The sequence below is a fragment of the Tenebrio molitor genome, chromosome 2 (genome assembly GCF_963966145.1).
Source record: "Tenebrio molitor chromosome 2, icTenMoli1.1, whole genome shotgun sequence".
Lineage (NCBI taxonomy): Eukaryota > Metazoa > Arthropoda > Insecta > Coleoptera > Tenebrionidae > Tenebrio > Tenebrio molitor.
In genome coordinates this window covers 7,040,825-7,057,927 of record NC_091047.1, presented here as the reverse complement: position 1 = coordinate 7,057,927, position 17,103 = coordinate 7,040,825, and the positions used below count along the sequence as shown (strand labels likewise).

The following is a 17,103-nucleotide window of genomic DNA, read 5'->3' as shown; positions in this document are numbered from 1 at the left end:
CAAGAACGAGTTGAATACAACGTTTTTTTTTTGTTCGAGGAGCCCCTTAAAGGCTCCAAATTGCTTAAAATCTTTAAAATTAGCTTGACGTTTCGTTTTGACAAGTTGTGACATTTATCAAAATCCGCTCACACAGGAGAAATTTCTCAAATTCTGACAGTGTCGAACAAAAAAGAAGATTTTTGCAAATAAACATTAACTAACATTCCAGATACCATGTTTACAATTCCCTTTTGATCGTATGCTGTAATTCTTGCAAATTTTTTATGCAGTATAGCAGTATACCCGTATAGCAAAAAATCCACTTCGTAAGAATCTGGTTGTTTCACGTTTTTAGGTAGCTTGGTTTTGGAGATATGAACGGTTTTAGGAAAATCTTTCCTATTTTTTTTAAGCCATTGCGCAACGTTTTTCGCCAAAATGGCAGAGAGAAAAGTTGTTCCTTTTGATGAGTTCTATTACCAGTTAAAATTAATGCACTTATTTCAGAAACACCCTGTATATTGCACGGCAAAATATGAAAAATTTTGATACAGCGGTAATTTACAGAGTACAAGATAAGTTTAATCTTTAATAGTCATGATGACGAAACTCTTGATGAGTCCTCAGATAATCAGATATCATGTGGCTTTAGTATGTCTTAAAAAGTGTTTTTTTATTGCAATGTACGATAATATGTAGATTTCTCAATTGAGCTTATCGACATAAATTCCTGATCATTTGTAAGTACGGATTACGTAGTGAAAAATGGATCAACTTGGGTTTTTTCTGAATTTAAACAATTTTAACCATAATTTAATATCTAAGTTAGAAATTGATATTATTTCTTTGAATGTTTTGTCGATTACTGTTAATCGAATTTGTACCTTCAGGAAGCCATTCGTATAGACAAAACAGTATAGGTCCCAATACCGAATTAAAACGACACCTTGAGTCAGTAGTGTACAAATACAAATTATTCGCATCTTGTAGATAAGAAGACAAATGTTTATACTGTTTGAAGAGTGACAATATTTGCATAGTGTGAATAATGGATCTCCCTAGATTAGTAGCATAACTTTCCTCTAGATATAAATGTGTTAGTGCAGTATTTGGCGGATACAACACTGGTTTCTGGAATAGGTTTCACCACGTTATACGATAACGGTACTACATATGTACATATAACCACAGTGTATAACCGATAGCCATGATTTTTATCCTTGTCAGTAATCACTATATGTTTTTGAGAATATCTTTCAAATTCACACTACAAATATTTATTATTTATTACAATAATAAGGAAAACAAATGCTTCATTAAATTTTATTTAATAAATACAAATAACGTTTAGATAAAACAATGGAAAAATATTGTTTAAACAATACAGTTCAAAATTATAAAGTAATCATATTTTGGCAAGAAACAAAAGGAAATATTTCATTTAAAATCTTTTAATTTAATTTAGTTCGCACACGTACCTTGGTATTTGGGGCCATGTTGTGGTAAGCTCTATCTGTGGTAGTTTTTCAAAATTAACTGATGTCTAAGGGCGCGTACAGACTACGCGAGCCGAGCCTCTTCGAAAAATTGGTGCAACCAGCGTGCCACGAGCCTCTGACGATCCGCTTGCGAATAGACTGTATCTACAGTAGTTTACCCAAAGTTAGTGCAATTATGACTTTGTTTTCTTTTAAGATAGTTTACAACGGATTAGTTCTTCTCTGTCGTATACAACCAATAAGGCAGTAACAATTTGGGGGAGGGGGGATTATAATCGTCTCAACTTAGTTCGATATTTCTGAGAGTGCGTGGTACTACACCTACATAATATGTGATAACGAAGAAGTGTTAGCTTTAATTCTGTGCAATGGTGTAATGTTAATTATCTGCAATCTGATTAAAAAACAGAAGAAATAATTGTTGTCCTTAAGATCCCACCACACACTATATTTTTGTAACTTTCAATTAATTGCAAAATACATCTTGACCAGAATATTATTTAGACATTCAGTATAATCTTATTCATATCCCTCAACTTGAGTTAATGTTTTGAATTGTGACTCGAAATCATAAATTGTTATTTATGTACTGTTTGAAAATAAATATTTTCAGATTATAAATGAAAAATAAAATAAAAAAATAGAGGCAATACAGAGTTACTACGCAAAAAAGATAAGGGAGTTAACAACGGTTGATAGAGTATCTATGTTACAGATCCATTTCAGTTTAAGTAGATATTTGCTTGAATGATGTGGCTGTTCCTGTTAATAAAGCTAACGACATTTTCAGTTTATGCTGAAATTATTACTCTTTCAACAGAAGAGAGTATTAGTTGTGTTGTGACAAAAAGTGATGCAGAATCAGCTGTTTACATAAATCCTCCCATTAAATCAGGTAAAATGTATACCGAAGCGTACGTTTAAGGAAGCGCGTTAATGCAAGATTAATTCAATTCTACTCGATACATAAAAGAAATCATTACAAATATACTGCGTTGCAAAAAAATCTGAATACTAAATATTTAGATTTTAACGAAATTAACAGAATTGGTCTTGGTTTTTATGATTTATTTTTTCTAAAATAAATTAGGCTTTGGCTATTATGACACTGTGATATTAAGAGTTAAAAAAAATGCCGCGAGCTGAACGCCATGCCGCGCCGTGCAGAACATCATCAACTACATGATTTTGACAAGGATCGAATTATTGATATGCGAGAAGCGGGCTTTCTGTTCGCGAGATTTCCCAAAGAGTGGGTTGTAGAGTTTCGGTCATCGTACGCTGCTGGTCTGGAGAGAACAGACCTAGAGCAGGACGTCCTAGAAGCACTACAGCGTGAAGATCGAGCTCTTCGTTTTGTTGCTCTGAGAGATCAATTTTCAACATCGCGGAAACGATTGGTTGGCACTGAATGGTCTTAAAGTATCTATGGTTACAGTTTATAGAAGAATTACATCTTTTGGCATCAAATCCTACCGTCCATTCCTCTGATTCAACGTCATCGTGGTTGAATGGTGGAGGGAAAGACAACACTGAATTGATATTGATCATCTAATTTCTAGCATGCCTCGACGTGTTGCTAAATACATAAGAAATCGTGGTGGTTCCACAAATTTATTGATTGTTATTTTCTTTCATCGACACATATGTTTCGTTAAGTTTATCAAACTCTGTTAATTTCGTTGAAATCGTTCAATAAATATTTGGTCCTCTGATTCTTTTGTAACGTAGTATATAAAGAACGCTCTAGTTCAATTTGGTTTGCGAAAATAGAACATATCTTATCTTATCACTTCTATTTGCGAGGGAAAATTATTGCTTATGTGGACAAACTGTACACTCCCAGGTAAAATTAATCTTACAACACGTTCAGTATTTTTAGGTATTTTACCTTAACTTAGTTTTCATTACTGAATTACGGTTAATTACATTAGGTATTAATTAAATGTAACATGTTAACACGCAATTCATTCAGGTGTTAGAATTTACAGAGCTCCGTAACTTTAGCAATATTATACATTTCATTTGAAAAGCATTTTGAATCTTCACTTTTAGAAATAATTTTTTTGATAGAATTCAGTCAACGGCAACCTGAAATTGACAACTGGATTACTAAAGACTGGACACCTACAAGTTCACTCTTCTCTAACCATTATCCTGTAACTGACAAACGCTGGGAAGGTGAAAGAGAAAGATAAAATTAAAATATGTTTTTCAAATATTCGTGTTTAGGCTTCAAATTGTACGACGAAACCTACGGCGGTAACTTGTACAACAGTTCATTCTCTTTCTCCATGTGCATGTACGAGTACGACACGGTGACTTTCACTGTAATGAGTGAAGACTTTTTCAACGACACACGGCTAAATTTTACATCAAACACTAGAGGCGTAAGCTCAACATAAAAAAAATATTAGGTATTCTATATTTATATATTCATCACAAAACAGCCTTCCAAGAAAGAGAAATCTTGCCGTTGGTCACACTACACCTTTGAAAGGAAGGAAAACACCGTTCATCTCTACTCCGAAGAAAGAATGATAGTTAAAACATTTCACTTAGATTATATTCCCTATTGGCTCTACTTCAAAAGAATTTCAAATAAAGTTTTATGGAGACTGCATAATTGTAACTATTGGACGATTATTGCAAAAAGACATAGTAACAATAAAAAAATTTACAGATACTTTCAGATCAGCTAACACCATCAGTCTAAATCAAGAGCCAGATCTTGATATTTCCTTTGGTGACAATCTATGTCTTTCTATGTACGTGTCTGTGGATAGCGACTGCTTCTTGGACATAAACCTAAAAAGTGAACAAGGTAGTAGTCAAAACGTAACAGTCAATGGGCTCAATGTAGAAGGTTCCTTTAAAACGTGGCATAAAATTGAAATTCATGCCAAGAATTCTGGAAAGGCGCACCTCTCCTTCTACAGAAGACACAAGGTGCAGGGAACAACTGAAGGTTATTGGGCTGTCGACGACATAAGATTCTGCACTCGCGACACAGGTAAAAAACCTGAAAGCGCTGAAACTGTCTCTTTTCACCATTTGCATCCACTTTGATCTCGCCCCGCCTCTTGTTTTCCTTCCAGTAATTCCCCTCATCAAGGCTTGTTTTGTCGGTATGTCATCATTTAATCTTGCAACATACAAACAACACTTTTTATCTTTGAATTTATAAACAAAAATTTTAGAAGTATATCAAGTCGAATTAAAGGGCGAGAAACCCGATAAGTACGTATGTGAAGTATTAACTTCCTCAAAACAACCTGTTCGTGACGAAAACGTGGTGTTGTGCGACAAAGCAGGCTTCTTGGGTAGCGAATGCAACTTAAGCTGCAGCACAATATTGGGAGCATCTTATCCAAACTGCGAGAACCACAGAATTTGTCAGGGTGGTTCAAATTGTTTTTGCAGTTGGGGTTACCAAGAACCATTTTGCAACCAAAGTAAAACATAATAAATAAGAAATTAAACCTTCACCAATGGTGTCACTTTCAGCATGTGTCTCCGGCACATGGGGCTTGTTTTGCAAAAATAAATGCCCCACTGAATGTCCAAGTTGCCATCCTTCTACAGGAGAGTGTTTAGATGGAATTAAAAAAATGGACATAAAAATCGCTTCAAATCTTAGGGAGATACCGATGCCACAAAATATAAAGCTTGTCTCAAACAGAATTCATGTGACATTACCTGACTTTGAGGAAACTGAGGAAAATATCACTTATGACTTACAGTATTTCTGTGACAGTGGATGGTGTAAAGATGAACTAGTGTACAACCACACCATTACTGTTAACTCCGTTGATGATGATGGAGAAAATACGTACAAATTCGAAAATTTAACCCCTTTTACAGATTATAAAGCAATAGTGATTGCTAGGAAATCAGAGAGTGCGAGAATATATTACAGCATCAAACCGGACCAATTAAGTAAGTTAATAAATTGGAAAAAAGACCTGTCTATTAATTTTAACCAATCAGATCCTCCTGGCATGAATATGTCGGTTTACTGCAACAATGAAACTACGTTATGGGTAAAGTTCCAACTACCATTAAAAACCAGCGAGTCGGATTACCGGATTTGGTACAAAAAATCTGATCCCGACTCACGCCCAATGAAACTTGAGACATTGTCTCGATGTGAATTCTGGGACGGTTTTGTCTGTGGAAGAATCGACAACTTGACACAGGGCATTGATTATTCTCTAATTGTAAGTGCATCAAGAAGAACTTATCGTCTCGTTACTAAAAAGGTTGTCTTTAGGTGGAACGATTAGAAATGGATAATCAGAAATGGGATCTCTCAGAGGAAATATCGGCAAAAACAGTGCCACAAGGTTACAAATCGCTGCTTAACATACGACGATTTATAAAAATGTATGGTTTTTGCAGCACCTCCAGCCCCCCCACAAAATATACTAGTGAGTTATTCTTCCGAAAATGAAACTATCCTGTCGTGGGAGCAACCGTCGATTCAGTATTGTCCTCTTACCAAGTTCGAGGTAATTTTGATGAAGAAAAACGAAATTATGGACTATGCAGTTGTTGCCAAAAAAAATCAGATAACTTACAGCCAAAAGGTAAGTACGTAGATTGTCAGATACGTAAGTTTTGCAATATACGAATACATCTCAATATAACAATGTTTCAAAAAATGCATGTGCCCAAACCAGTCACTAAACAGTCTTTTCACATTTCAATTCCCCAAAAGTTTGTCACTGTTGGAAAACCGTCTAGGTTGGTTTGATTCCTGGTAAGTGAAATTCACAGGAAGCAAGATCAGGAGTTTAAGGAGGCAAGTCAAGACGTTAGTTTTGATTCTCTAAAAATTCTTGTATGTTGCATCCGAAGTAGTGGAGCGTTGTCCTGATGGAATACATGTATCGAGACATACATTTCGATGCTTTTCTATCGCCTATGGTAATAGCCCCAACTATATTTCACGTATTAGGAAACAGTAACAAACAGAGCCTCGACTAAGAGGCAAGTCAAGACGTCAGTTTTGAATTCTCTAAAATCTTGTATGTTGCATACGAAGTAGTGGAACGTTGTCGTGATGGAAGTACAAGTATCGAGACCATAAATTTCTATGGTTTTCCATCGACTATGGCAATAGCTACTACCCGGACCGAGCACTGTGGCCAAGCGCCTAGGGCGCCACTTTGCATTCGGGAGGTCCCGGGTTCTAACCCCGGTGCCGCCTGATCTGTAGTGGGTTTTTTCAGGAGTTTCCCCACTACATCACATCGTGGTATGAGCATAGGTCTCATATCACAGATAAGGCGAATGCTGGGTCAGTATTTACCCCTCAGTACCTACTACCTTCCTTCCGCACCCATCCTCACCGCACCCATCCCGAAATTGCCTGTCAATGCAAAAGGCTCTGGAAAGCCTCAGCAGCCCGCCCCCCTTCGGGGGGGAATGAAAAATGTGTCTTTTCGTTTCCACTACCCGGACTTTCACAGTAAGCAGTAACAGAGCCTCGGCTTTCTAGTACTGACAGTCAAAAATCTACTGGAAAGACACATTGTGATCTTTATGTGGCGATTTACGTCGACGTACAACCATGATGTGTTTTACCTTGTGTTCAAAAATTTTGTGGTGAATGGTTTGGTAGTTACTTTTATTTCCGTTACCTTATGGAGTAGCATCATCAACTATCAAATATTTCGCGACACCTATTTTACAAACCATCGAAAAGCTTGGAAAGTATGAAAACTTCACATTTCAACACTAGTTACCTTATGCAATAATGCTTGTCACGTCATGAGAGACATATTCAACTGGCCGCAGCTGGTTGATACACAGTCTCAAAGCGAACAAGCTTTGTTTAATTTTCAGTTTCGAATCTAGACCGTCCTAAAGAACAAATGTTCCTACTTTCATTCTCATTTCTTCGAGATTTATCATGTGATAATTCTCTTCCAAATAGTAGAATTTGATCAAACCCACTGTCTAATTTTATAATAAAATATTTTCTGTTGATGATGCTACTTTGATGAACAAAAATACTCAGTTGTTTCAAAATGGTGTATTGCAAAATTTTCGTAGTCACCGGCGTTTTACGATTGCTTAATGTCTGATTACAGTTGCTTAGGTAAGTGTTTTACATTGTGGCGTTAATTTTTTTCTATTATAAAACAGGTAAACTGACCAGCTTTTTAACATTTTCATTCGAAAAAATAATCACTTCAATTTTAATCATTCTTCAGATAATCAAAGTTTTATTGGATCACCCCTTTTCTTAAACACTTCTCAAACTCAAACCATTGTGGTTTAAGTAAACACACATGCAATAACTATCTAAATTTACAAAATTAAAAATTAAAATAATCATTATGCCTTGAAGAAATTTCAGCGTGTATTTTAGAAAAAAAAAAATGTGTAAAACGTGAGTTTTCTAATGAAGAATTATGATAATAGTAATCCAATATTAGAGGGATCGAGTGAAAATTTTCATTTTCTCTCTATACATACATCCCTTTTATATTGTTGTGTGTTTTTAAACCATCTAAAAAATATTTTATCCTTGAGTAATAATAAAAAATACTTTTAGTTGTCATTGAAGATAATAATCTGATGATTACATTCTGATGCAGACATGACAAAATATTTGTTTTTAACAATTTGTTGTGCTCTAAATCAGTAGCTCTCAAGTGATAGCATCTCAAGCCTCGTAAGATGCTCACGAGATCCATTGTAATACATATTTTCGTAATAAAAAAAAACTAAAGATCACTCTTCTCTCGAAAAACGCAAGTTCTTCACATAACTTCCAAAAAATGTAAATTACAAGTTTTAAGTAGAATGTTTTTATAATAGCAATGATAATCCAATATTCGGGGATTCATTATTATTTAAAATACCATGTTTGGTGCATGGGAAAAATATTTTGTTTTGTAGTTTAATGAAAATAAACAATGGCCGATTTTCTTTGATACCTATCATTTAAATATATAAGTTAACATATTCCAGTATCAAAATCACACAATACTTATTTTTTATTTTTGCCGATCAATAATGTTGTGTTTTACCTATTAAAGTGCCCCCTAATCAACGTAATATCATAAGTGATTGATTATGTACTTGATTAGATGCGAGTATATTTATTTGTGACGCACATGATAAGCAAATCTACATCCTTGACAAAAATCAAATTTCATATTTGACATAGGTATTTTCCAGCGCTCAAAATAATTAGGCCCTCGGCTTCGCCTCGAACCTGAAACCTAGTTTTCGCGCTGGAAAATACACCTACCGTACTTTAATGTAAATTATTACTATTGTACACGTTTATTTCGCTTTTCATAAAGACTATTAAAAATGTCGCAGTTTCGTGTTTCTAGCTTTATAAATTGTCTACCAAACGTTAGAAAAAGTTACAAACCGCGAGAAGCACTTTTGTAAAATAACAAGTTTGTTTCAGATTTCATTAGAATACCAAACTCCATGTTCGGTTGACATTTACGCAGTCAACCACTGTAAAGGAGAACCCAGTAAGATTAACATTACACTCATCCCTTCTAACACCATGTTATCATCCAAACCAACCATACAGATATGTTCGCAAGAGTCATGTCGGTTTATGGTACCAAAACCGAAACTATTTAACACAGAGAGGTATAAATCGTTTGGATTTTCATCCTGCAAAGCAAATTTTCAAATTATACTACAATAATAGATATATTAAAACACGAGTTCTATAAAGCTTATATTAAGACACAAGTCAGATTTGCAACACGACTGCCGCAGACACGAGTGCCTGTAAATAACGAGTGCCTTTAAGTTTTATAAAACGAGTTTGTTGTGATATTTTTTCTAATTTGCATATTAAATACATGTTTTTTACAAATAAAAAATCCATCTTCATTAGATTTTAAAATAAGAACGCTTGTTAATTGACCAATCGCGTGTAGATATAAAATTACCTTAAAAAATTATATTAATAACTATCGAAACAATTTTGATTGTTGCAAAGACATAATAATTAAATATTATGTCATAATAAATTATTTCTGACAATTACAAAAGTCATTAAAAACGCTTAATGTTTACTTCTTCAGAATATTTTGATGTGCCTGTCTTATATGGACAGTGTGATGACAGTGCCACAGTTGCTGCTCAGGAGTACGCAGTTCGTTTTCCCAATAGGGAACATCCTAGCAGAAATACTATAACCTGAAAAATACTATAACCTAAAAACGTCCATTATTGCACAAACAATGCGGATACCCAACAATGCATATGTATCATTTGAAATGCGTCCATAGTTACAAATATAGCAGGAAAACTAATTTATAGGTAACTTAACATCAACAACAGGATTGGTCAGTTTAAATTGCTTTTTTCCTAATCACTATTGAAGATAGATTTTTTTGAACATTTTTCCTATTATTCCCTGAAGATGATGAATTCACCGTATTATTTTGGTCCACCAGTCCCGATAGACCTTGTATTATTTAGGTTATTTCACATAATCTTAAGTTGTTTTATTTACTACGCAAAACATTAATTTTTGATTGAGAGATTTCGAAACATTTCAATTCAAATAAATATGTTGTTACAAGATAAAAATGAACAAAATTATTTTTAGCCAATTTCATCTATTAATCACTGATAAAGCAAATGAAGACACTGCCATAAAAACTTTTAAATTGAAAGAAAAAAAAGGAAAAATTGAGGTTGACAGTCCATCCACGATTTCTAAATTAGAAGAAATCGATGACATCTATTTGACAACAGAAAACAAAATACTTTCACTTGGAAACAATAGAAGTGATGCATTATATCTTATAGAGAAGTCCTTCGATGGCATCTATCATGACTATCCGGTCAAAGATGTTAAGAAAGACATTCTGACAAACTCCTCTTGGGAGATATTCCTCATTGTTGGTTTATCGATATTTGCAACGTTATTCTTATTGTTATTAGCCTTACACAAATTATGCAGGTTTGTGTGAACTTATTTTCTAAATCGTATGCACTGTAGTGGGCATTTGTGAATCTTGGAAAAAACACAAAAAATAAAAGAAAATGAGCCATTTTTGTTTTCGTCTGGTTCACACGCGTCCACTTGTGGTCAAAAATAATTTAAAATCTAATTATGATTGAAAGAGTTTTCAGTAATACACACTAATTAAATTTTAGCTACTACAGAGTGGACGAAAAAAGATCACAATATCATGCAAATACAAAAGCCAAACACGGCCAGTTAGAATTCGATAACAAGACAGAACATGTGATTCTAATTCCTGCAGAAAATCTACTTCTTGAGACGAGCATCGACAGAAATGATTTCGAACATAATACGAAAAATGTGTGGAAAGGGTTAGAAGGGCAATTTCGGGTAAGTAAATTGTTTGAAAAATTTTAAACATTCGCTAATAGAAAGGTAAAGTCTGTTCCAGCGAAGGTGATCAAAACTATCTCAGTGGCTCTAAAGAATAAGAACGTAAACAAAAATAAAGACTTGCAAAACCTACCATGTAATAACTTTCAACAAAAATAAAATATTTTACCAAAATCTGAAATTTTATTTTATAGATGATCACTCTAGAGTAATCCTTCAAAAAATGGACGGTATGGGAACCGACAATTACATAAACGCGAATTACATAAACGTAAAAACTCGTGAACGATTTTGAACGCTTTCAATTACAAATAAATATTATAGGGTTTGGGTCATCCGAAAGCTTATATCGCCACCCAAGGACCCAAATTCTCCACGGTCAGAGATTTCTGGAGGATGATCTGGCAGGAACAAGTTCAGACGATTGTTATGGCCACTAATTTCGTAGAAAGCAAAAAAGTCTGTTCGTCTCACAGTTTAACGTAACCTCGCTTATTAACTTATTTTTTAAGAGAAAATGCGCCGAGTACTGGCCGCAAAGACTCAATTGCATTTTTGAATGCGGCGAAATGGGCATCACACTAAAAAGTGAAGAAAACTTTGAACACTACGACCGAAGAACGCTCGAAATGAATTACAGAGGAGAGGTGAGGGCGGTGCAACATTACCACTTGAAGTGGAATCCTGATCAGCTGACTCCTCTGTATCCAGATCGAGTGGTTCCTCTGGTCAAACAAATAAGAAACATTCGCGAAAATAGTACCACCCCCATAGTAATACACTGCAGGTAACTTTCATGTGGTGATTGTCTTCCGCCACTAAGACTCGGTGTTTCAGTTCTGGAGTGAACAGGACTGGAACTTTGATTTTGTGCGATATGGCGTTGCAAATGGCCACCGAGCAAAACAAGATCGACTTTTACAAGTTGACCAAAGACTTGAGAGACCAAAGACCTAACATGGTCAGCACCGAGGTAAAGAATTACAAAGATTAGTGCCGTGTGAGACTTTAACTTTTAGAAGCAATACCTTCTTGCGCACCTCGTCGTTCTAGAATGTCTCATGGAAGAGGAAAATGTGTTCAGAAAAATAATCAGAGAAAATTTCGCTCTGAAACGGTACAAAGCACAGCTCAATTACTTAGACAGGTTACACTGGCACGATGAAGAAGTTCAGTCCTGGATTCCTTACCAGGTTGCCACTCCGTTCTCTGGCATACCAGGTTGGTCGCAATTTCGATAAAAGCACTTCCTAAAATACGTTCATTTTCAAGTCGACGGTTACGCCAAAAGTAAAAAATATGTTGTTCTTCCGCAACCACACGAAAATTCCTTATCAAATTTTTGGGACTTAGTCCTCCAGGAAAAAATTGAAATCATCCTGTTTTTAAATGAGTCGAAATGTGACGTAAGAGCGGAATAACTTGATTTTAAATATTTTCCTAACCAGAAGGAATTGTAGATATGGCCATATTCAAACAGGAAATACGATTCGGATGTTAGCGTAAAGGCAGTGGACCAGATATGTACTAACTACTGTACTACAACAGAATTGTTGTTAAAATATACAACACAAACAACTAACGTGAGACGGACAAACGTAAATAAACAAAATAAATATAAAACGCAAATATTTGCAGATAAATTACATACAGAGAATCTACCTTTTCCAATTGACGCGCTGGAATTCAACAGAAGTGGTTCCGCAGAACGTTGAAAGCGTTCTTAACATTTTAGACGATATTCAAAAAAATTACTATTTTGAAAAGCCGATTTTACTGGCTTGTCAGTAAGTATTCCACTTTTAAAGTGCTTTCACTCTCAAAAAATATTTTAACAGCGATGGAATAGTTGCCAGCGGTTTCTTTGCTGCTTTGTCATACATTATCGAGAAATTTCAAAAAGAAGTTGAATTTGATATATGCAACGGTGTAAGAACAGTAAGAAGAAGTTGTAAGCAATTTGTCAATACTACGGTAAGTACAAATTTGTCTTGACATTGTACCATCGTTGCAAAAATTACAATCTAGGATGAGTAATCACCGAATATCTGGAATTTTTATTGAACCAATCAATTTTCAGATGCAAATGGAGTTCCTTTACGTAGCGGTTCTGGAATACTTGCAAAAATTCGATAGTTACAGTTGCATTTTGTAACGTATTCGATTGAAGATATTATCGAAGTATTATCTTGCACAAATGTGAATTCTAATACTCACGTTTCTAACATAACACCTAGACTTTTTCTTTGGTGTTGAATTTAAATTTGGGCTCTAAATTTACAATTTATAATTGTAAAAACTTGAACCGATATCGATTTTAAGAGTCCCTTAATTAAGTGAAATAATTTTTTAATTTTTCTAAAATAAATATTTAAAACCGGCTGCAATTATTAAGTATATTATAAAAAAAAATGATATCTAATATTATTTCTTTTTATTTATGCAACATCCCCGTCCCCCCGCAAGAAAAAAATTAAAAATCAAAAATATTTTTTTTGTAAAAATGAAGCAAAAATTAATAATTGCGGGCACTAGTTGATAACATGTTTTATTTATAATATAAATATAGAAATGATATCCCTGACTGATGATTTTTGGGTTGCCTACTGCCCTCAGGTAAATTCGTATTCTTATCTGAATAACCTGTAGGTATATTGCAAATAGCCGAATAAAAAAATATTCTTAATTGAATTCCCAACTCAAACAGTCCTTCTTGATCACCTTGTATTTGGACTCCAGATTATTAAAACCAAAACGTTTCCTCTATAAAAAAAAAATTAATGGTCGCGTAGAATCAATGTCTTATCATCTCATCTTCGTTCAGAGACGGCTAAATTTCCAGAAACCTTTACTGGGTAATCTTTGGAATAGTTATTTATGCAACGTGTAATACCCCAGTTTGAATTCAAATTGCCGCCGCCGAAACAAACGCAAGAGGAACTGTTTGGTTCTTTTGTTGTTCACTGTTGGTAGATTCGGATTGCGTACGGTTGGTAGGTACACGAAAGACACGGGCACGGTACTCGATTTGGAGCTCTTGAAGTGAACGGGTGGTGTTGGTTGAACCGTTGTTTTCATTGTTATTGTTTTAGTTGAAAATGTAGTTATTGCGGTTACGAATCCCGAGTCGTGCACTTTCTTGTGTATTGTCAATGTAATCAGGGCCGTGCTCCGTAAACATTCACCAATCGCGGAGGAGACACGTGTTGGTCGATTACAGGTGCGAACCTCGTGTGTCGCCGACAGTTTGCGCGTTGTAATTCAGGTAGTCTGATCTTATCGACAACAAGTAGTGTCTGGCAGGTATGTTATTTCGTTTTGTTATTCCGATAAGCTCGGGTGAAGTAGGAATTGATAGTGTGGGTAAATTCTTGAGGAATGTCGTAATAAAGTTGTCAGGTAGTTAAAATCCGCGGGACGAGTCCATTTTCAGGGTAGGGTTAAAAAGAGAGGAACCCTTAACAGACCATATTGCGTCAGCGATTTAAATAGGGAAAACGGGAGTCCATTTTGGGAACGGCCTTCCATTTGCCACAAGGAAAAACGTAGTACGTGTTTGGCCGAAATTAGGAGTGTAGACGCGGGGTCAGTTCATCCACGTTGCAATGAAAAACGAGACCAATTCAAAAGGGCCGACGTGAGATTGCCCACGTGGGACCCACGAGGCTTTTTCATGACGTGTGACCTTGGCCATGTAGTTTCTCGACCGTCCTCGGTGGAAGGCCTCTGTTTCATATGGTGTGGGACCCACAGGGGCGATTCGAAGGACACAAGTTGAGGGCACTGCACCCATAACGAGTTAGGTGTCGGAGGGACCTGGACCACCCGACGTCACTAGGGTAGAAATTAGGAGACTGGGGGGCGAGAACTAGGTTAACTTCGCGATCGAAGAACGCGTGCTATCTTGAAGAGCTGAGAGTCCGAGGTCCGTAATATTCGTTTAGGAAATTGGATTGTCTGTCATTGTAATCTAGGATGTTGTTGCGAAATCTTATGGAACATATTGTGTAACTTTAGAGATTGAAAAGATTATGGTGCGCCATCGTTTGTGGATGATTTTTGGGGGTTTTACTCATCCCATTTACAGTGTCTAGACTAGATATATCATTTGTTTCACGGTGCCGCTTTGTTCTTGTATTACGGGTTTATGTTCTGAGCAACCGTTGTTATTTGATTTGTTGTATAGTTTCGTTCCGACAATAAAAAAAAAAAACAAAAAGAAAGGAAACTCTTACTTTCTACCCTCCTCAAGAGGTGGGTAGACAAATTTATTGTGTTATGTATTTTTCTTGTTATGTCATGTAGAGTCGCACCGCTGAATTGTTTAAATTACCATGTGATCGGGTTTTGGATCAATCAGCATTGTAAATGAAAACGAGAATGTATTTATTCATGTGTGCATAAAATAAATACAGGCGTCCTTCCACCGATTTATGCATTTTTATTTCGAAGTTTGTCCAACCTGCAGGTCCGCCATTTGCATCCCGAGCTAGTCTGCCGCCATTTTGTTCAAAATACACAACGTAGGGGTCCTACCGCTTCGATGACGCTCACGACATGGCCAATTTGTTTAATTTGAAATTTAAAATATTTAAATTTTGGCGGAAGAGTGGCGATATCTGGGTTATTACAAACGAGTTTCTGTGTAAATTGGGCTTTTATAATTGCCTGAGAGACAAGAGGGCAATTAGAAAAGCCCAATTTGTACAGAAACGAGTTGCATACAAAATTTTATTGTTTGAAACGACGTCCCTGAAGCTTCCAGACCTGTCAGAAATGTAACTTTGCATGTGTTGTCCAGGGCAACGGTTGGTTATCTGCTATTTTTTGCTTTAGGGCAGTTTACAAAGGAGAAAAATGAGAATTTGTGACAGTTGAAAACAATAATAGTTATTTATGCAACGAGGTTCTGTGTAAATTGGATTTTTCTAATTGCCCGAGAGGCCAGATTGAAATACGAGCGCAGCGAGGATTTTAAGGCCTAAACGAACACGAAAAATGTTATTCAATATTCGTGCGCTGTCTAACCAAATTAACTAGTTAGGTAAATAGAATAAATGTGTCACCGTTGAAAAAATAGTTGGCCGTTTGACTTGTCGGTCGCGTTTCAGTACCAGAAAAAGAAAACTAAATTACTAGATGACCGTGGATATAGAGCAACTGAGTCTATCAGAGAAAACCGTTTACCTAAAAAAAATTAAATAAAAAATAATTTAAGCGTTACCGGGTTACTGCCAACAAAATTATCCAGTATAACCAAGGCGATCTTCATTACCAGGCCATGACACTGGCCAAAGACAGTGTGCTATGGAATGGCCCACCACAGTCTGGCAACCTTGCTTCACCAATATACAGTTTAAATCCACCTTGGGGACAGAAAAATAACGGTGCTCATTAGCATTACTGATAATATTTCAGATGTTCTGCTGTGTTCCGGGCTATTGAAACTGTTTGGTTATAAACTAACGCGAGGTGGGCATTTCCAACTTAAATATAACAATTTTGTTCTCCCCATTGCTTAAATCCCACCCCATTTCTTGTAACTTGCTTCCCAGTCTCATTTCAATATTCCTTTTTAAAGCCAAAAGATTTTCCCCAGTGATTGTGTGGTCATTACTAATGTTGATTATTTTTTCTTCCCAAAATGTAATTTCTTCGTAATTAGAAGTTATAGGCATCGCGTTTGGTAGAAGTCGCTTCATTTTGTCCCCATTTGTATCTGTTCCCCTAAAATATTTAGCACAAGCATGGCTGCTTTTGCGATTTCTTCACTTTTCGATTTTTAAAATCTCTTTCCAAGTTGGGTTCGTTTCCTCATTTGATGGAAACTTAAATACAGGTACCTACGTAATTTGAAGAAGAAGACGTATAATTTGAGTTGCAATTTGGCATGCAACACTTAAAAGGCACTTTTAATTCAGTTTGACGAATTTGACCAATAGTACGAGATCCCACTGCATGATTTCTACGTTCAATTAAATTAAAAATTAAAGATTAAGTCATTGGCAATTATTCCTTTGATATTAATATTCAGCAAATATAAAACAAAAGTCTAGAACTAGAACAACCAGAAATTAATATTCAAGCTTCTCATGCATGGCTTCAAAAATCAAATATTCATCCTGAGACTGAGGGTTTTATATTTGCAATACAAGATCGTGTTATAAATACAAGAAATTATAAAAAACACATATGCGGTTTACAATCGATCATTGATAAATGTAGGATTTGCGGAACTGAAGGGGAAACCATTGAACACATCAT

At 35.6% G+C, this 17,103-nt stretch overlaps 1 protein-coding gene across 2 annotated transcripts; it reads left to right on the top strand.

Annotated features, from left to right (window-relative positions):
* The first annotated feature begins 2,200 nt into the window (after positions 1-2,200).
* Positions 2,201-15,269, top strand: LOC138123614 (uncharacterized). Of its 2 annotated transcripts, XR_011156862.1 has the most exons (25): positions 2,201-2,376; positions 3,555-3,662; positions 3,714-3,871; positions 3,932-4,109; positions 4,165-4,494; positions 4,682-4,936; positions 4,989-5,420; positions 5,472-5,701; positions 5,755-5,827; positions 5,883-6,070; positions 8,917-9,110; positions 10,084-10,440; positions 10,638-10,836; positions 10,888-10,975; positions 11,034-11,110; positions 11,164-11,298; positions 11,352-11,626; positions 11,677-11,812; positions 11,859-12,060; positions 12,112-12,245; positions 12,300-12,422; positions 12,478-12,626; positions 12,678-12,813; positions 12,920-14,470; positions 14,562-15,269. XR_011156862.1 is itself a non-coding variant. In XM_069038385.1 (24 exons), exons 1-24 carry the CDS (start codon positions 2,229-2,231, stop codon positions 12,992-12,994), a joined length of 4,380 nt encoding a protein of 1,459 aa, XP_068894486.1. In that variant the 5' UTR covers positions 2,201-2,228; the 3' UTR covers positions 12,995-15,269. The 2 variants fall into 2 exon arrangements, 1 of the variants encoding a protein (XP_068894486.1); XM_069038385.1 differs by having other exon boundaries at positions 12,920-15,269.
* Positions 15,270-17,103: the final 1,834 nt, after the last annotated feature.